Source organism: Lissotriton vulgaris, chromosome 6 (assembly GCF_964263255.1).
Source record: "Lissotriton vulgaris chromosome 6, aLisVul1.2, whole genome shotgun sequence".
Lineage (NCBI taxonomy): Eukaryota > Metazoa > Chordata > Amphibia > Caudata > Salamandridae > Lissotriton > Lissotriton vulgaris.
Window position 1 is genome coordinate 846131472 of NC_141694.1, and position 20917 is coordinate 846152388.

The 20917-nt window shown below is 43.7% G+C and overlaps 1 protein-coding gene across 5 annotated transcripts in view; it reads left to right on the plus strand.

The window, feature by feature from the left end:
* The window catches only part of ARID1B (AT-rich interaction domain 1B), an 843008-nt gene that overhangs the window by 793477 nt on the left and 28614 nt on the right, over positions 1-20917 (plus strand). For all 5 annotated transcript variants that reach the window (XM_086926863.1, XM_086926866.1, XM_086926865.1 and 2 more), the window contains 3 exons: positions 13945-14083; positions 15830-16002; positions 17273-17423. In XM_086926863.1, the coding sequence (XP_086782989.1) occupies positions 13945-14083; positions 15830-16002; positions 17273-17423 (463 nt within the window). The remainder of the gene's footprint in view (positions 1-13944; positions 14084-15829; positions 16003-17272; positions 17424-20917) is intronic.

Genomic DNA, 20917 nt, shown 5'->3' on the forward strand with positions numbered 1-20917 from the left:
GAAAGAACATTATTCAATAAGCCATTGTATGACTTGTGCACCTTCTGCAACTGGAGGTCAGCTGTACTAGACAATCAGATACTGCTAAAGACCATTAAAAACAAACCCACATCTTACAACACAACTGGATGAAAAAAGGGATGAAAATGTTAGACTCATGCTGCAACAATATAACAAAGGCCAACAGAATCACAAAAACCACACTGCTCCTCAGGCCTAATTGAAGCTGAATGGCCACCAACTGGATGGCACAAGATTCTAGCTGGTTGCCAAAAGCAGAGACCCACAATAAAATCTCCTTAAACCTCATCTTTAACCTTAGGGACAAAACAGCTATCATTCCTTCACATGACAGCACCACCGTGATGATGGACAATACCAGTATTCCATCTCTTGTCACCTTCAACACCCTCTCTAGAAACCTCTTCAATTATATGGTACGCAGAACTTGGGCAGGGGGGAGTAGCTAGAAACATATTTAAAAAATCCTTAGCTGTAGTTTCTTTCACACAGAGTTAGAAACCTCTTACATTAGACTGCTTCTCAAGCAGAAAAAATCCTGACCCATCCAACTCAGCATACTACAGGCCATCTCCAACTCCCTGTTTATAAGTCAACTATTTGAGAGAGTAGTTTTTACTCAACTCAATTTTACTGAAGAAACTAGCTTGATAATCTGATTAGCATTCTGGACTCCGTAAAGGCAGAGGCAGGGTCTCAGCCCTTGTATCCCTCTGGACAAGAATGGAGTGTCTGCTTTATGGCTTATGGACCCATCAGCAGCATTTGACACTGTTCAGTACTCCGAAATGGATTGCCTCTTCCCTCAAAGGCAGACGACATCTGGTTTTCATATCACCTTTTGAATCCTACCCACCATTGTGGTATCCCAAAAGAGCCAGTCAATTATCTTTTAAGCATCTGTTTAAGCCCATTATTGGACCTGATCAGCTCATTCAGCCTTACATGTTACAACTATGCAGATGATACACAAATGATTCTAAAAATGGATGGGCCAGAAGACCTCTACATGTCGAGACTTGACCACCTAAAGCTCAACACCTTACAGAAAGAGACCCTGACCTGTGGACAATGGCACATACATATGGACGTATGGCCCCGTGAACTTGATGCCTCATCAGCTACATCAAGAGCAGTGAGAACCCCAGGAGTAACCATGGACTCAGATCTATCTCTGGTGCCACTTATCATTGAGTTCACAATGCAAATGCGTTGACCCACCTTCCCAAACCTTGGGCCTCACTCTCGTGATCTCCAAGCTCAATAATGCAAATAGCCTATGACTTGGCACATCCCAGTTTGCAATACTCAAAATGCTGCAGCAACACTCTTTCTCCCCTTCACCCCATAGAAAACAACACCAATCCTGCAAACATTTCACTGACTATTTTTAGCAACAAATTAGTGTACAGAACACTTTGAGCACTCTTCAGAGCCTCTCAGGGGAAAGAGATAACTATGCTATCTATTACGTTTAAACAATACAAAATAAAGTAGGATACAGCATTACAGGCCAGCACCACAGATAATCATACAATCATGCAATACAAAATCAGTGGGAGGCTTCATTTTCTCAGTACACGACTGCTGGCTCTGTAGCGGATTTCCTGCCAAAATTCAAAGCCTGCAGGAGCATTGAAGATTCAGAGGAGAGTGGTAAAACCTGGTTGTTCCCAAGATAATTACATGAACAGCTGTCCCTGGAATAGAACCCAGAACAATAATCTTTCTATCAATATAAGCAAGTGCTATAAAGCAGTACGGACCCTCACCCTGTGCCAAGACGACAGACACCGGCATTTGGGAACTCCACCCAACATACCCTCACAATGACCTCAAAAAAGCTTGGAATAAAAGGACTTCGTCTCTTCAATCAACACTAGAAGTACTTGATTCTGCTCTGCGTGCTAAGACCTGCTACCTGCCTTGTGACATATGGGATGTTAACCATAGCTTCCATCCCCTCCACCAGACTTTACATACATAGTAGCTATCTCAACTACACCTTCTACTTCTAATCACAAGATGGAATCTAGACATAATGATGGCCCTCCCCAGTATCCATTTAATATAATCCATGTCACCATATCATATACCAATTCATTACATGATCCCTCATTGTCTATGGTATAGGCATTTAATGTTTTAAAGTACCAGTGGAATGTTGCTGGTAACTGGGTGGCACAGATGTAGGCTATACCAGCACAACTCAGTACTAACCAGACAGGCCTGCTAAGATCAAAGAGATGTGCCACAAATTGCTTCTAAAAGGAGAACTCTAACAGTGTCTGCCATGCAGGTACCAAATAGCCACATACTCTGAGCATTGCCATCCTATAATGACAAAAAGGATGGCAATAACACAGTTTATCTTGGCAAATCTCCTCAGTTGATGTCTCATAATGGCAGTCATATAAAGGAGAACCGTAGCACTGTGTGTCCGGGCAGACACCTGATCCTTACCACCCCCACCCTCCGTTCCACACTCTGTTGATGCTGTTACTTCATGCAGATCTATAAGAGCACAGTGTGTGTGACCTCATGCCACACCAAGCATAATAAATTGGATTGAGAAAATAAAACATAAACTACTAACATTAAAGTGACCTGCAGAGCTTATTAGAGTTGCCATCTTAACGGATATTTGGAAAATGTACATCTGTCTCTCACACTTCCTCATGCATTACACCACTAATAGTTAGTTGGGTCCCATAACCTAACCGCACCATGATGGTCATCACACATAACATGGAAATATTTCCCACATAGGCCCAAAGCAAAGACAACACTCATCCAACCACTCACCCATACGGTATTGCGTGCTACCTTTTTTGGCAAGTGCTTCAGCACCACACACACGGGGTACTAGGCACTATATAAATACTATAATAACGCATTACAATGCCAGAGTGGTTTATTTGATAAGATACATCCGTAGATTCCTAGTTTTTGGGGCAGTCTGCAAATAGCCGTTGGAGATGCATGCTTTGTTGCATTTGGAATGTGTTTGCAGTGGCAGATTATTAGTGGTATTTTGCCAGTATACCTGCACGACTCTATCAGTGCACGACTGCCATGTTTTGAAGTGTTCACTCACTTCACTAGTCTCTGATGTGCTGCGTAGTGATCGTGTTCTCTGACAAAGTAGGAAGCCAGCCGGCGTCCACAACCTTCCCTTCTCCTCCCGCCCCTGTTATGTTTCCCTGTCACCACAAACATATGGAGGCTAGGAGATGGAGCCCTGTCTAGAGAGAGGAAGAAAAAAAAGACCAGTCATTCAAACGAGCAAGTCTGCAACTAGAAGCCCATCTATCTTCCCTGGCAGGTGGCTGGCTGCATTTCTATTATTAGCTGACAGGTGATGTCACTGAACTTGTCAGGCAGCCAGAAGGGGAATCCCCAGTAGAAGGTGAAAAATAAGTGAAGGGGGGGAGTGAGTGTGTCTGGGCTGTAAACAAAGGCAGCCTCTGTTTGACCTCCGTGTGGTGACGTATGGGGGCGCGCTCTCTCTCTCTCTAGCTCTGCCTCCCTCGCGCACTCGCCCAGCCCGCACTGGGGCACCGAGTTCACGCTGTGTAAATTATCTTCTCGGCGTGGTGGCTGGCTGTTCACACTGAAGTATGTGAATGTACTTAACCTTCCACGACCTTTTCTTTGTTTACTTTAGAGTATACATTTGTAGCTTCTGGCAAAAGCCGGGGATATCTGAGAGTGCGTGTCAACCAATATATTAACGGAGCTTTAGAGGTTGCATTCATTTTTTTCCCTTACACGAAATTCTGGCGGAGAAAGTTTTTTTTTCCTGTCTCTATTAGCGGAGCCTTTAAAGTATTGTAAATAGACGTGGGCTGTGAATCACGAGCCAGCTCAGGCGAATATTTTAATACCGAGGAGCATTTCTTATTCTGCCTGTGCTCCGGCATAACACGGAAAAAATATCCATAGCAGCTGATGCCTCCGCCCCCAGCTGTTCTTAAGTCAGAAAAGAATACGCTGCATGCGAGGCAGTGTCTGTGTTTCGACCATGTGCAAAAAAATACATTCATGATTACTCAGTCTTCTGCTTGACGTTTTCTCTTCCAGTGTGTTCTATTATTCTGCAAATATACTAGTATGCCACTGTGTTATGTTGTATATATACTTTACAAGGGGATGTAATGGCAAAATGACTTGCAATATCCTTTTAACATACAGCAGAGGGTACTTTATTCTTATAGTACCTGGTCACATCATTATCCTTTTCTCCAAAAGCTTTGATCAAGTATACCGCTAGCAATCTATTGCAAACACTTTATTATACAGTTTAATGGACGTCTGTTGGCACCGAAAAGTACTTCACATGGTGATGGACGTGCACCCCTGCCCTGAATGTCCCAACTGTAATGATATCTGGATCCTTAATACAGATTTTTGTTGTCATGGGTTAACACGGATCATGTGTGTGTGAAAGCATATTGGCCTTTCTCACAGTTTGCTGTTTTTGTGGCCAGGAGAGGTGACAAAAGTGCTACCCTCATTGGGCTGAAAGGCTACTGCCTTTACTAGGAATTACGTGCTAAGCAAACAAATGTTGGACTGAATGCTGAATGAATCGTACATGCAACCCCCAATCGAGATCTGGGTTAAATCCATTGTTCTTTTGCTCACCATGCCACCCCAGTTTAGACCCAGCCATATGCAAATCTGTCTTTTCCCTGCACCTCATGGGAACTGTCCAGCCCGAACTGCCAAGCCAGGTCCTCCCTGGACCGGAACAAGCATCCTGGGACCGATTTCGGGGTATTAACATTGAAGAGACCCAGATCTCTATGCTGGGGAGTCACCCTGGTGAAACGGGTATGCCCAGACATAGGTCCCATGCCACTGGAGTCAAGCTAGCCCGGCAGATAAGGGGTGAAACCCAGGAACTGGTCCCATACTGCTTGTTTCCAGTCCAGTGAGGACCTGGCCTGGCAGTTCAGGATGGAGTGTTTCGATGGGGTGCAAGATCAAGACTGATTTGCATATGGCTGGGTTTAAACTGGAATGGCACGGGGAGCAGAAAAGCAATGGGTTTAGACCCATATCTCTGTATTGGGGCGAATGTTTGAAATTGCTCAATGTTCTGTCCATCAATTGTTCTGTTTGCATTTACCAGGAGTTAAGCAACACAAACGTGGTGGTGGCTGCATGCCAGGTAGTGATAAGTAAAATGGAACAGTTCTTTTTTACCTGTGTCACTGTATTGAGGCCTACATGCTCAGTTATTTAAAGTTCCGCTGCTGCGTACTTAACTCACCTTTTGGGATGCATCGGTTTGGTGTGGAGTAGTGCACAGTGTGTGTGTGTGTGTGTGTGTGGGGGAGATACTCATGTGCTGGATGTATTTGTGCCTTTTGAATGGTACAATACATGAAGGATGTAGTACTGTGCTGTGCATGTATGCTATATATGTATGTGCTGGGTGTATATGTGCCTGTGAAGAGCACAATGCATGGAAGACTCTGTGTTCCATTTTGAGAGACCCAGGGCTGACTGAGGGACCATGAGGAGCAGAGGTAGAGGAATGCTCCCATACAGATTTGTGTATTGCTACATTCCTGTAAGCTGGGAGGGACACACTGAAGGAAGAGAGAGCCACTTCAGTGCACTTCAAAGGGTGTTCTTTGATTCAGAGAAAGGTCGCTGGGAAGGGGCCTGGGCACATCTCAGGAAGGGGATGGAGCTGCTAAGAGAATCATAGAGTAGCGGTTGAGGCCCTGGAATAACATTTGATACACATATTCCTGCGGCTGACATACGGGTGTGAATATCTAGTCTCTCGTATGGCCTTTGTTGTGAGGGAATCCGATTTAGAGCTGCTCCTGCTGTGACAGACTGCTTTCTGGAGGAAGGGCAGGGCAGAAGAGAGGGCACTTCTAAAAAGAAAGAGACCCCCAACATAAACTTCAACTACTCTGACTCTGAATCACATTTGGTGCGAGGAAATGGACTATAAGAAGGGGCACTCTAGACCACAAAATCTTCAACTGTCAAGCAGCAAGTCTAGCTGTGCGAGGAGGAGAAGCTCTGCAAGACTTCTCCCAGCTTGGTGAAGGGACATTACCTAGGGAATCCAAGCAGGGGTGTATTATGGTCAGTAAGATTGGGAGGGTTTATATTTCCCAACAATCACGCTGGGATTTCATGTCAAAACATTTTATATTAGAAGCATGACATGAGGGGGACTTCAGGGGTATTGGAAAAAGAGAGGGAATGACAGATTATTAGGGGCATGTGTGTGTGTGTGTGTGTATCAATATGGGCATGTAAATGTCCCAGGTCAAATCCAACAGACACTTCACAGACACACTTCCCCATATCCGACTGAAAGCACTTGTACCCAACTATTTACAACAAAATACATTTTTAGAGGGGGGGTGTAACACCCCCTCCTGAGGCCACGCCCCTGAATCCAAGAACGCCTGCCATTGAAATACCAGTGCCTGCCTGCTTGCTAAGACCAGTGTGCTCTGTGAGGCAGATGAGAAGCCTTGGACTGCTTGTCCCATGCTACCACAGAGAGTCAAGTGCTGAAGGGGGTACTTGGCCCAGTGATTAGGATCCATAGTAGGCCTAAGTCTGGGAAATCATGAGTAAAAGGCCTCAATGCCAACGGTTGGGCCCATTAGCTCCTACTTGCCCTGTGGCTCTCTGATTGAGGCTCTGGCAAAGTCATGTTCAAAAATGGCAATACTTCATGATGTATAGTGACATATAGAGATTCCAGATTTCCTGTAAGGAACTCTAGCCATGTAAAAAATAAACATGCTGCTAATTACATAATTGTGGTGGAAAACTGTACATTTGTGGGAAACCGATCTGAACGGCTGAGAAGCGAATTCTTCTTTTCAGTGTTTAAACAGTTCTAATTCTGCTCTTTGACCTGATTTCTAAACGTTCTACTCCCTCTGGCAGCAGGAAGTATTTCTGCCACTACATAAGGTATTATTGTTGAGCAGCTACATCACTCTATTATATCAGACGACTAATGATGCCCATGCCCCAAGCTAGACTGTTATAAGAAAGTTAAATATGGGTTTTAATACAGGAGTTGCAGGTTTCCATGTGTCATATAGCAGCCTTGATCAGCAATTATCAAGGCTATTGTTAGCCGAAACGCAACAAAGAATGCCAGGGTGCTTTCTGCAGTGAAATATACACAAGTTGTTCAGCACTCTGGCAGAATGGCAGCTCTTCTTGAATCTTTAGGAGCATTTATTTGCGTAATTACGGTGGTCATGTTGTGCCACCTCACCATTCACCGACCCCCAAAAAGGGACCCTGTGTGTAAATCATTCTGGTTTTTCTGGTGCATTTTTTCACCAAATGCAGCAGTATACCAAAATATATTTCACATGGATCAGTGAAATGTGAGAAATATTTCACGGGTTTCTGAACTATATTGGTGTTATCATGACAGTGTCAAACCACTGTGCACACTTTGACCGTTCTCCACTGGTCTATTAACATTCCATTGATGAAAGGTAAACAAAACCTAAACTTTCCAATTCCAATCACTGCTCATTTTTCGCTGCATTTTGCAGAGAAAATCTTCAATATTCTCTTCTTCCTACACACAAAATGTATTTTTAACAAAGATGAGTTTGTTTTATTTCTATATTCTCAACTGCATAATTATTTTCTCATTTTAAACAAACATACAGTATATTCCAGTCTTTCACTTGGTGTCAATGTCTTTTTGAAAAAATCTTTTCCAAGCTATCACAAAATGAATATGTGATATGAAAAATACATAACCGGTTAAACGTTAGGAGCCTGGGCTCTGTAAATTTCAACATATTTGTCAAAGAAACCAACCAACAAACAGCATGGCAGATTACTTTAAGTGGGGGTTGCCAGCACAGTTGGCACCAATATAGGTATTAATACGTGCTTATTATATAATAACATATAAATAATACGTTGTGATAACATCAGTTGGCACTTCTATGGGGTAATAACCTGATTGATTGAAAAAGCTTTATTCGAGTTATAAACTCATAAAAGCACAAACATACATTTTAAAATTCATACATTTTAAAATACATTACAATTAAAATTCATTTTCATACATAAAAATACATTTTAAGCAGTTGTGCAAGCTTTAACAAAAAGAATATTTAAAATTACTGAAAAATTTCAATTCATATTGAGAGATAAAGCCCTCCGCCTAATGGACCATGCCCACCCCAAGTACTTTGCTGTTCCCAGCACAATGGGCATGTCAGTGGAGGTACAAATAATTCTCAACCCCTCAACACCACTGGATACCCCAAGGTTTCTACAGACTGGAGCCAACCATACTCTCCTTGGGTTTGCATAGGCCTCACACAGAAATAAGAAGTGAGCTATGCTTTCGTTGGGGGCACCACACACCGGGCAACATGAGGTGTTAGTACTCCTCCACCTACCCGTCAATGACCTCAGGGGGAGAGAACCTGACCTTAGCTGGAAAAATAACTTCCTGTCTATCCGGACAGTAATACTGTCCCAATACTTTTCTAATACAGGTCTCGTTTTAATTTCCAGGAATCTACCCCCCATTGTTTCTGATTGTGTACTCCTCCAGAGCCTTTCTTCTACATGATCCCAATAGATGGCCTTGATGGTATTTTTACTTGGGAATACTTCCCCGGAGGGATTTTCCCAAAGGTTAGGGAGACCAAGCTCACCAAGAACAGCCCTGAGTGTCTTCAACCATGATATTTTGTGAAACGTGTCTGATTTGATTAAGGCTAAAAACCCATCAGCATAGTGTCGGATCTCTGGGGTCGTCCAAAGCCGTCTCCAATAAAGGATAGGCCTTAATCGAGCACGGTCACTAACCGATCTCCTCCCCAGATCAAGGCCAAGCGGGATTAATGGCGCACTCTGGGGGAGACCTGTAATTCCCCTCAGAAACCTATTCTCTGATATTTGTAGAGTAGGGAGCCTCTCAAAACCCCATACTTCTGCCCCATACAGGGCTGCCCCTAAAGCTTTGGCATCATAAACCATGAGGACCGGTTTTATAGGCCTAGTTTTTGATTTAGCATGCTCTACCTGAAGCGCCCCTGCAATCTGCTGATGTCTCAGTACCGCCTTTTCTATATGGCGTGACCAACCTGGCTTGTTCGATATCTCTACCCCAAGATAAGTAAAAACATTTACTACCTCGAGCTCGATGTTATTCAGAGATACCCTTGGTTGGGGTCGGCGCCTTTGGGAGAAAACCATCAGCTTTGTTTTGCCAGCATTAACTTCGAGGCCATGCTCCCTGCAAAAAATGTCAAATATATTTAGGGCACGCTGCAGTCCAGCTGGGGTTTTGGACACAATTAGGGTGTCGTCAGCGAACATCAGGATCGGAACCCTGGTGCCCGCTAGCGAAGGTGCATCCACGCTTGCGTCCAACATCCTATCCACAATACCATTAATGAATAAGGAGAAGAGCAGGGGTGCCATTGGACATCCCTGCCGTACACCCTGCCATTGGACTTTGGCATAGTTACACTCATGGAGTCGCATTATTAAGGTGAGCAACTCGGGTGGGACCCCTATCCCTTTCAGAACTGCCCAAAGCTTACTCCTTGGGACCAGGTCGAAGGCAGCCCTCAAGTCTACAAACGCGACATATAGGCTGCCTTCGCCAAGGAGTACCGTCCCCCACAGCAACATGGTAAATCAAAATATTTGATCTACCGTGCTGGTCGCCCGCCTAAAGCCTGCCTGGTAGGGGGAAAGGGCATTGTTCTCTTCTACCCAGTCCATAAGTTTATTAACCACCATCTTCCCCACCACTTTTTGGACAGTGGCAATCAAACTTATCGGCCTATAATTGGCCGGGAGTGACCGATCACCTTTCTTATAGATCGGTATGATTATTGCCCCCTTCCATATTTCTGGGATTACAGCCCCTTTAGCGAATGCGTTTCCCAGTAAGGTCACATACCTAGCCCACCGTACCTTGTCATTCTTAAATATATCAGAGGGTATCCCGTCCAAACCCGGTGCCTTTCCCCCTTGTAAAGATGAGATTACCAATTCTACTTCTTTTTTTGAAAACAAATTTTCCTTGCAAAATACAACTGGAATTGGTTCCATGGCCACAATCGCCCTATTCTCTGCGTATTGGGGTTTAAAATACTCGACCCATGATGCCTCATTGACATTATTATCTGGGTTGTTAGGGGTGCCACCTCGGCCCCACTTCACGATTTTCCAGAAAAGTCTGGAATCCCTTGCCCCGGAGGCTTCCAGCAACTCATCCCAATATTCTTCATCCCACTTTTTCTTGGCCTGGCGAATACTAACATTGTAGTGTTTCCTGGCTGCGCTGATCAAAACCTTGTCCCTACTTCTGATTGCCCTACCCAGTTCCAATCTAGCTAACCTGCACTGCTTATTAAACCACCTAGCCATTTTAAGTGGGGCTTTTCTGTTTGCATTATTCAATCTCATAAAATGTGGTTTTAAAAGGGAAAAGAACTTATCGTGTATGGCTGTCGTTGAAGCGGACCCAGGTATTACAGGATTTGCTATCTCCATTGCGGCAATTGCATTGTCCACCTCCGAACTTATGTAGTCCATGGACGCTACATTTGCCAGCACATTTGGCCATTTGACTCTACGCATATCATTGGCCATAACAGGTACTGCTTCACTACTTGACTCTCGATTATCCGGCGTGGCCGTCCACCAAGTGTGGGTGACACAAAGGGGATTATGATCACTTTCTAATCTACCCTTTATTTCCATATCGCCTATCCCATACCATAAATTAAGGCTACAAATTACATAGTCTATTCTACTTTTACTATGACCATTGTCAAATGTACAGTTGCCTCCCTGGTCACTCTTTGTCCTTCCATTAAGGGCCCTCAACCCATATTCCAAACATAGCGCATTTAATAGCAATATGTCTTTTGTCCACCTTTTGACTGGTAATAACCAGTATACAAGTGTTCCCTTCCCAAGGCCAGTGAAGCCTATAGAATATAATGGTTTACAGGACTGAATCAGGCCAGGACTGAATCAGGCCTATGGCCATGCCCTTTCACAAACAACACACACAGCTGCGTCGTGTAAACACAGGGTTCTTTGCTAGGTTTCCTTTAGTAGCATTTTGAGTAGTATTGCATGTGTATTTTCGCACCCCTTCCGAATCACCGGAAAACCTGTTGGAGCGTGACCTCACAAGGTAGATAGATTCATTCCTTCTGGTAACTACTATTCATCCCTGGCAGAAGTGTTTAACCACATGGCTGCTAGGCGTTTTCCCGTCCTGCGCTAAAAAATCTAAAACACCATACATCATGACGAGCTGGCCTTGTCATCCGCGCACGGCAGGTAAGCGCCATGACGAGCCCAGCTCGTCATTAGCTTCGAAGGGGTTAAATAGGAGAATTGTTCTGCATTTGTAAAACTCCTTACAGATTTCTCCATGACTGCGCTGCAACCTTGAGCCTGGAATGAACCATCTGAGATGCCACTTATAGTTCCTCTATAAGGCAGATTGTGAATTAGTCACATATGGTGAGGTTCAGGTCCATGTATCATGTATGTACCATGCATTCAATAGCGTCTGATTTCTGCAGCATTGTTCTCAGGTGACACGTGTCGACGTTCCCTGAGATGGAACCCTCCGCGGTCACCAGTCTCGGCGGCTGAGGCGGTCCTCCACACTAGGAGAGTGGTCCGTGTTACTCCGCCTCCAGGCAGAACTACTTGTTCTTGTTCAGAGCTGGCATGGCCGTGCGTACTACTGTGGCAACTGGGCCGTACACAGGGCTTTAAGTGGGGTGAAAAAACTGGGGGGGTTCTCTCAAAGGGGCGTGGCCAGTGTAATTAGGGGCGTGGCTTTAAATCACTTACGCAAAAAATCTGTGCTTAGTATAGTGTGCCGCCCGACTTGTATTTTGCTGTTTCCGTCATTGCATCCAGATATTTGATACAAGTAACATCATACCTACAATAAGTAAGTAATATTGGCTTTGTCAATGGTTATTACTTGCAGAAGCTAAATAAGCTGCAACTATGACTTGTATATGATATTGACAAAGCTTCCAATTAAATCCTTGGTGAACCTACCAAAATGTTGCTGCTCCTGAGTTTGAGAAAGAGAAGGGAAATCCAGAAAGAAAATGAGTCTTAAAGGATTTCCCTTCCCCCACAACGCTCCCCTGGCATGACGTCATGCTGTAACTTCTCTACTGCTGAGAAGTGAGCAGTGTGAGCAGCGCACATCCATGTGCCTGGTGCTGTCTTGAAACGGGTCTCTATCAGGCTTTGTTTTGAGCCATGGCACTTTTTTCCGGACTGCAGTGACAGCAAACAGCGGTCATTGCAGTCCGGGAAAAAAAACGGGCTGCCTGTGTCAGGGCTCAAAACAGAGCCCGACAGAGACCCCTTTCGAGGCCCCCTGAAAAAAACTGCCGGTGCTCAGACCCCTTGAGACCCGGCCCACTTAAAGCCCTGGCCGTACATTTAGCAGGTCCACTTCCCTAACCCACCTTAGACCCACACATTTGTGAATTGCTGGCTGGCTACCCTGTCAGACAAGCTCCAAAATGTCAGTAGCCAGGCAAGCAAGCATCAGCATATGATTGAAGTGCACCATAGTTAGCTTGTTTTTTTTTAATTTACGGCAGCGAAATTGTTTCTAGCAGAAACGTGATACAAGAAGAGCGTCGACACAGCCCCACAGGCAGAAAGTGTGGAGGGCATACATCCGATTGGGTGATTGATTCGTAGTGCGATAAATAAACTGTTTGATCATGTTTGCGAGGACTAGGTAGTGAATAAGAAAATATGTGGTTACAGTGTGATACGTTGTACTTCCTGGTCTTCTTCATATATTGTTAATCCAGTAAGTGTGAAAGCCCCCTCCCCTTGAAAATCTGATTTCTTTTCCGTCACTCAAAACACACGAATACACTCGCATCTCTCCCGCCCCCTCTGATCAACGGACGAGCGAGGCTGCCACCGAGTGGCCATATATAGTATATAAAGTTTTAAACATTAGCAAAACGACACTGCTGAACAAAAGCAAACGTAAACGCCCCACACCACGCATTCTCTTCATTTTCAAGAGTTGCACGTGCAAAATATTTTTTTAATATCCTCATCTTGTATGGCTTCAGGGAATGTATAATTTGATTGTTCGCATTGGGTCAGGGCGGTAGTTCATATGTATATAATAAGACATTTACATATGGGTGTTGTACCTAACAGGATGCAATAGACAGAGAGCCTATAATGCACCGGTCCCCAGGCACTGATTATTTTCTAAATGCCATTGTAAACTCCAGCCACGAGAAAGTGTCCCCCCCACCTACTTAGAAGATTCTCGAAGGTTTCTGTCTCTAGTCTTAGCATCGCTTTGTAAGAATAACCTGATCCGGCTTTCCGTCCCCTTTAGCATAATATCACTTCCTTCCCATTTCTATCCTCAACATGTACCTAGAAAACTACCCTGCCTCCATTCTTCAAACTAGAGGGAACGTGTCATCTTTGTTCAGTGGGAAAGGCACATTCAGTAGTACACAGTTCCTATCTCTGTATAGAAGTGAGTCTTCAATGTCCAATAATGTGTGTTATGTCAGACTTCTAAGAAAGAGTATTTCGAGTTCCAAATGTACTTGCATCATGGGTAACTGAATTCCCATTAAATTGAAGGGCTAGGCCTTGATGTAACGATGTTAGCCCCTAGAAAGCGCAATTGCCCAACCAATTAAATTATCACTTCCTAGTTGTGTAGAGTCGGAGCGCTCCACCCGTCAGGAATTCTGTTGTTTTCAGTTGTCAGTGATGTGCACTAAGGAATACATTTTTCTATTTCATTTGGTGTGAAAGAGTAAATGACTACTGTTTGGCGTTACTTCCTAACCCGTATTTTCTGGGTTTTTTCTGTTCACAATCCAGCAAATTCTGGGTCCCTGCAGGGTCCCCATACTCCCCAGTCCACTGGCAGCAATTCCATGGCCGAAATGCCCGGTGACTTGAAGCCCCCAACCCCCGCGTCCACTCCTCATGGGCATATGCAACCAATGCCAAGTGGAAGGTACGTATTCATTTAGGTATATGTGTATTTTTTCATATATTAATACATTTCTCATCTTCGTTACTAGTGTACTTAGCACACCAATGCATTCTTCTGACAGATCAGACCCTTGGAAAAACGGGTTTTATTTAATGGTATTTAATGTTGAACATTTGTAAAGATTACACTACTATACACACTGATCACCGACCAGACTTACCTCTGTGCTCGTTGGCTGTAAAAATGGAAACCTCTACAAGACTACACGAAAACTGTATTATGAAGCCTATGTTTCTTCTGGTACAGTATACACATTGTAGAAAAGGCTTACTATGGGAATAGTTACATTTTTATTGGAACCATTATCGGTTCTCCCATTGAAAAATTGCAGTCAAGTGAAATTTTTGATGCTGGGTATCTGCTTCAGAACGTTAGTTTTTGTATTATGAACAGTAGAAATTGAATTGTGTGAATATCCTAGGGGCTTATACAGAGGGATTTCCTACTAGTAGGCAAATCTGAAATTGTGATTTAGTTTAAATATAACAAATTCAAATGATAAAGCAAATTACAGTCAATTGAAGTAATTAGCGGGCCAGCCTACTAGATGAATGAATATTAGCGGTCTGTGTGAACTCTTCTGGACCCTACCCAATCTTATAGTGGGCATAGAAATCGGCCAGGGCTTACCATTGGTTAACCTGATGGTCACTTGTTATTACTTGCTTCAAATTCGATGGCTTGCTTTCCTAAACCATTCTCTTTTTGTGTTTGTCACTCCCCTGTAGTATAACCTTTTTACCATGCTTTTGTTTGCCTTCCACTGCTTGCATTTAGGGAAATACCTTTTTCTTTTTCATTAAGCATTCCACGAGAGTGCATGTGTTTTCGGGCTGGCTTTTGTGTGCTGTTTACCCTGCCTTTAATTACCCATCCTCCTTCGTTCTCCTTCATCTGAACCTACCCGTTACTTTATTATGGTCACAACTTGAATGTATATGGGGATCAAATCCTCTGGGGGCAACTCTGTTTTTGGATGAAAATAATTTCATTTAGGTTTGCCGGGTTTGCATGGGAATGCGAAATCTCATAGCTAAACTTACTCCGTCGGCTAATGACAATAAGATAAAGTATTGGCATGGTTATCAGTAATGATTCTGAGATTGTCTTTTGTGGAACAAAATATGTTAGGGGAAGTTTAGTAAAAAATCCACAGACTGAAACATATGACTCTGCTGCTAAAATATGGAAAAGGTAGAAACATTTTTTAATTTTATTTTATTTTTAGCTATTTTCGGTGTATTGATTGCCCTAAATGTTTTTTCTTCCTTCCTCAACTTGTAGAACTGTATATAAACCCCTATAATGATTCTGAAAATGCATCTGCTTTTGCATGGATCCTGAAAGTGTCTGTGGGGCTGTAATATGGGATCCTTGTCCCCGAGTTTGCCTCACAACTCTACCTGCCTTTTCCTTTGTAGTGCCAAAATTGAGCGACTGTATGGTCACTTCTGTTAAAAAAAATAAACTTCTTATTGGTTTTTTGTCTATTTTTTTGTTTTGCTGAACATGGGTGGTGCCACACAAATCAGCTTGTGCCATAGACACTCAGAAAAATGAAAATGATTCAAATAGCTTTGATAGATCCGCCTTGCAGTGAATTTGAATATAAATGGCATGTACATGTGTAAGGTGGTTTTTTTTGCTCGATGCAAGGAGTTTATTTTTCTGGTTCACAGCTTTACCACACTCTGTTCTGTCCTTTAGAAACAGTGCGGTCAGCATTCAAGATCCCTTCTCTGACGCGGGGGACGCTCCATACCAAAAACGGAACTCTATGACCCCCAACACACCTTACCAGCAGGGAATGAACATGCCAGACATGATGGGAAGAATGCCCTACGAACCGAATAAGGACCCGTTTGTTGGCATGAGAAAAGGTACTTCAGTATGGTGCTTGCCTGTTGCCACCACCACGAGCCTATTCCTTCCTACAAGTCCACAAACTTGAGGTCTAATTACAAAAAATTGATTTGTGAAGTCTGTTTTGTGGTGTGGTGCTGCCAGAGCGATGTCCAAGACAAGTGCAGATAACATAGGAGGGACTTAAAAAAGTACAGACATACACACAACAAAGTAACGTCATAAAAATATACTTAAGTTTTGTGAAAGTGTGATTTTTCTGGAGGGGGGGGGGGGGGTCCTGGCATATTCTTTGCGTCAAAAATCAATAATTATCAAAAGAGGGAAAGAGAAGCATCTAGTGATTGTGACCCCACTCGGCTTCCAGGTATATTGCGAACAAAATATCAAAAGGGAGTGGGAAGGTGTGGTCTGGAAGGATGTCAATAAAAATCTGTAGGACCCTCAACAGTTATTTTCGGCTTGTATTCGTTCCGGATTGTGAGAAAACACTGTTCTCAACTTGTCCTAATTGGATGGGACCGTCCAGGACGGAAGGGACCGGACCGAGGAGAACGAGCTGCAACTACAAGAGGGCGGCCATACCACTCTCCCCTCCCCTCTCAATCTATGGGTCCCCATCTAACTAGGACAAGCTGAGAACAGTGTTTTTTCACAATCCGGTACGAATACAACTGGAACACAAGTTAACCCAGGGGATAGTCTTCCACCTGACGTGGGAAAATAAAGGCATCCCCCAAATATTGGTCCTGATAAAAGCCATTGACCCGGTGAGGGCGCATTTGGGCTGAAACATGTAAACCATTTTTTTAGCACATGATGTCAGGGATGCATTATACATCCCACTTTCACATCCACATTTGTTTTAACCTCACCCGTCTCTATTTCCTTATTAAATAAATTTTTCCTAGATAAGAGGTAATTTTAGATCACCTTTTCATATTTGGATCCCAACTAATCTCTCAAACCAGAGACATCACCTCCTGGTGGAGGAAACAAAACCAAATGATGATGCTACCAACTAGTAGAACGCTGATGGCAAAGCATATATCATTGGCCGAAAATAGCTGTTTAGGGTCTTACAGATATTTTTTTAGATCCTTCCAGACCACACGGCCCCAATCCCTTTTGATATTCTTTGCAGCACCACCACTTGTGATACTTGTAACAGCTTTATCCATCCTCGCGTCAACTGAACTAGATGATGCTACTGCCTCTTAAATATCAACCGCTTATTTTCTCTAGGATGTCATACTTAAATATCCTTTTTCATTCGTCTTTTCTCAGTGTCTGGAAATAGTGAGCCATACATGCCCTCTGGCCAGATGCCCAACAGTGGAATGCAAGATATGTACAACCAGGCTCCATCCACAGCCATGCCAAACATGGCCATGGGTCAGCGGCAACAGTACCCCTACGGTCCCGGCTATGACAGACGGTGAGTAGGCCCAGAGTAGAAGTTGGTCATGTACTGAGAAAAGTCCTCCATAGATCATCCACAATCACTCCACTCCACTCTGAGGGTATGCAGAATTTACTGGAAGTTATAGTTCTGTAAATCAAAGGTGGAAAAGTTTATTTTTCAATATGCGTCCTACTATTAAGGGAGCTGCTATGCGGAATAACCAGAATTTTGTAGTTTCACAAGTTGTCACAAAATTGGAGCTTTTTTTTTTTTAAATTGTGTGATTTTTAACAAAAGCGCTTCCCACGTCTTAAAAAAAAAACTTGGTTTAAGTCTTCTTTTCTTGACTCTGTGCTGCCTCATGGCCAATAGAAGTAGGTTGGGCAATAGAGAGATCTTTTTTCCGTCTCTCCTTCTGTGATGCCTCTAGCAACATCCTATGGAGGCACAGCACACATCTAGGAAGCTTATTTTATCACTTGCATGCAGACATAGCCGAGAGAAAAAGACTTCTGGAGACAGGTTTTGAGCAGGTTTGGGTACAGGGGCAGTCGTTATTCCGCCCCTTGCCCCCGTTTCCTGCCCCGACTGGTGGACCGTGCGCATCTGGGCCACTGTAACTTTGTGGCAAGCGCATTTTTTGTGCCTGTTGCAAAAATATCATGAAGACTGATTTTTGTGGATTGCAGTGTTTTTTGTTGTGACCCCACAAAATTTGGCTAACCAGACAGACGGTCTGCATGTGAAAACAAAGATTTTGCAGCCTGAATTTGCAATAGACGAACATGCTTTGCCTTATCCTGCCATCTAGTGGATGGATTCAGAATTATTTCACATATTTTTTAAATGAAATTGTCATCTGCTCAGAGGCACAACATCCTCTTATGCTGCACGGATGAAGATTCACCAAAATACCAGAGATAGTGGAAGTTTTAACACTCTTTGAACTGTATATCATTACTGGACTTGAAGTCACATGACCTTAACCCTAATGACACTAATTGACATCGCCGAAGCTCACATATAATTTGCATGATTAATATAAGAATACAACAGGGAACAAATGTGTTTTTTGTTGCCACCTATATTAGGGTGCTGACTTGGTCTTTGAAAGTGGTGGGGCATACTACTTGCCCTGAATGGTAGCCAGCAGGAGAAGCGAGTGAGCCAAACCTCTTCAGGAAAGGTGGTGGGAGAGGGCTGCCCTCAAATGATTTTGTGGTGTTCCAAGCCAATGAAACATAAAGCTTCCCTCAGTTTTTTCCAGGATGTGCCATTAATAATGTCCATATATCATGGGCGATCCTTATGTCAAAAACTCTCTCTAGTATGTCAGGGCCAGCTTTTTCCCATTGTTGCCCCCTCCCATATGCCATGGTTGTCTTTTTTTACTCCAAGAATTACCTCCAGTGCGCTATTGCCAGCCTTTTGCCACATGTGCCCCATGCGCCAAGAATTCTCTAGTATGCAATTACCAGTATTTCACCATGGTTGCCCATTATGCCAAGAATGACCTTTAATGTACCCCTGCCAGTATTTTGTCACTTTTGCTTGTCATGCTAAGCTTTTGCCTCCAGTATGCCAGCACCATTCATTTTCTATATGTGCCCCTGTAAGCCAATACATACTTTCAGTACACCAGGGCCAACAACAGACTTGCAAGCATAGCATTGCATTGTTTCTCATGCTCACTTACATTTACTCATTGACACACATCCTCACTCACTTACACTCCTCAGTCATTCATTCTCACTACCTCTGGCACTCACCCATTGTTATGTCATGTTATGTTATGTTATAAAAGCTCTTTTATAGCGCTCGGCTACTCCATGGAGTGTCCCGGCGCTTTGGCAAAGAGAAACAAAGAAGGAAAATACATAACACAGTGCCCTCCACATGGCAGCAAAGAATTTATTGGGCAAAAAGCCACGTCTTCAGGTCCTTTCGGAAAGCAAGCAGGTTAAAAGTAGTTCTCAAAACAAAAGGAAGCTTGTTCCAACAGCACAGGGCCAGATACCGGAAAGAACGACCTCCGGTGCGAGCACGTTTTATAATGGGAACAGCGGCTTTGGCCTGCATTGCGTACCTCAAGACCCTCCTGGGAGCGTAGAAAGCCATCCGCTTCCGGAGATATTTGGGGCCGGTCGCGTGGAGAGCCTTAAAAGCCAGAGTCAAGATCTTAAAAGTGACTCTTTTGGCAATCGGGAGCCAATGAAGTCTCTCAAGCAACTCCGTCGCGCGAGCCCTTCGCGGCAGTCCAAAGATGGCTCTGGCGGCCGAATTTTGCACAACCTGTAAGCGAGCCAGGAGCCATTGTCATTCTTACTCTCACTCATACTTTCACGCTCATTTCTGCTCATTCGTACCATCACTCAATCATTCTCACTCTCATATACTCGGACTTATTCATTCTCAATCATTCAGTTACTCTCAATCGAATTCACTCTTGCACTCAAATTCACTCTTGCACTCACGTATACCTTCTCAGTCGCAATCACTTGCATTGAATCTTACTCTCTCACTCGTTATCATTTAATCTCACTCACTCTGGCTCAGTCACTCACTCACGGTTGCACCCACTGTCACTCTCTAACTCTCCCTCATACTTTTTCATTCTCACACACCCACTGTGACTCACTTGCAGTCAATCGCTCTTTCTCATTTTCACTCTCATACTCTGACACTCAGTGTAACTCATCCTGAGTCACTACCTATTACTGGCTCTAACTCCCTACACACATTAAATTGACACATGCTCACAGATACACATGCTCGCTCAAACACAAACACGCTTTCACCAGCATTCTCAACATACATTTACAAATTATTTTTTTTACTTAACTCACCTGTAAGCTAGAGTTGAATTCCAGCTCCTGGTTCTCTATTTTTTTTTATTGCATTAGTAGTGAGTAAATATCATTCTCTACTAGTGTAATAAAAAATGGGCAGAAAATAAGGAGGGTGCCCCGATGCTCATACAAGTGGGACACCACCTATACAGAGCTGTTTTGGGCACTGACTGGCAGTTCAAGGTGGACTGTTCCTATTGGGGCAGGCTCAAGACTGATTTGCATATCGCTAGTCCAAACTGAAGTGACATGGTGTAAAAAAATAATGCTGGCCTGAGATGAAGCCCTGAGTAATTGCCAGTGGCTGAGATTAATTCAAGCATACAATCCACCACTTTTCATTGATACATCTTGGCTACCTCTGAGGCAAGGGGTCACACAGGCAGTGACAATGTCGCAAAGGGCAAAGCAGGGGTTGCAGCTGTGACCCCTAAATGATGTCCATGTTATGAACCGGAAACACAGCACTCCACAACTTACAAGGTAAAGGGAACAACTTCTAAAGTAATGGAACGTGGACATCAGTTCAGAAGGTGGGTCATTGCATGAGTAATGTGTTCAGTCAGTCGATGGCTTGGCTCATAATATCAAAGCTCAGTTCAAACAATAATCCTAGCGTATTACAGTAAACCAGAGCTTTTGGAAGCCATTTCATATTAGTTTCGGGTGCCTGCTGCC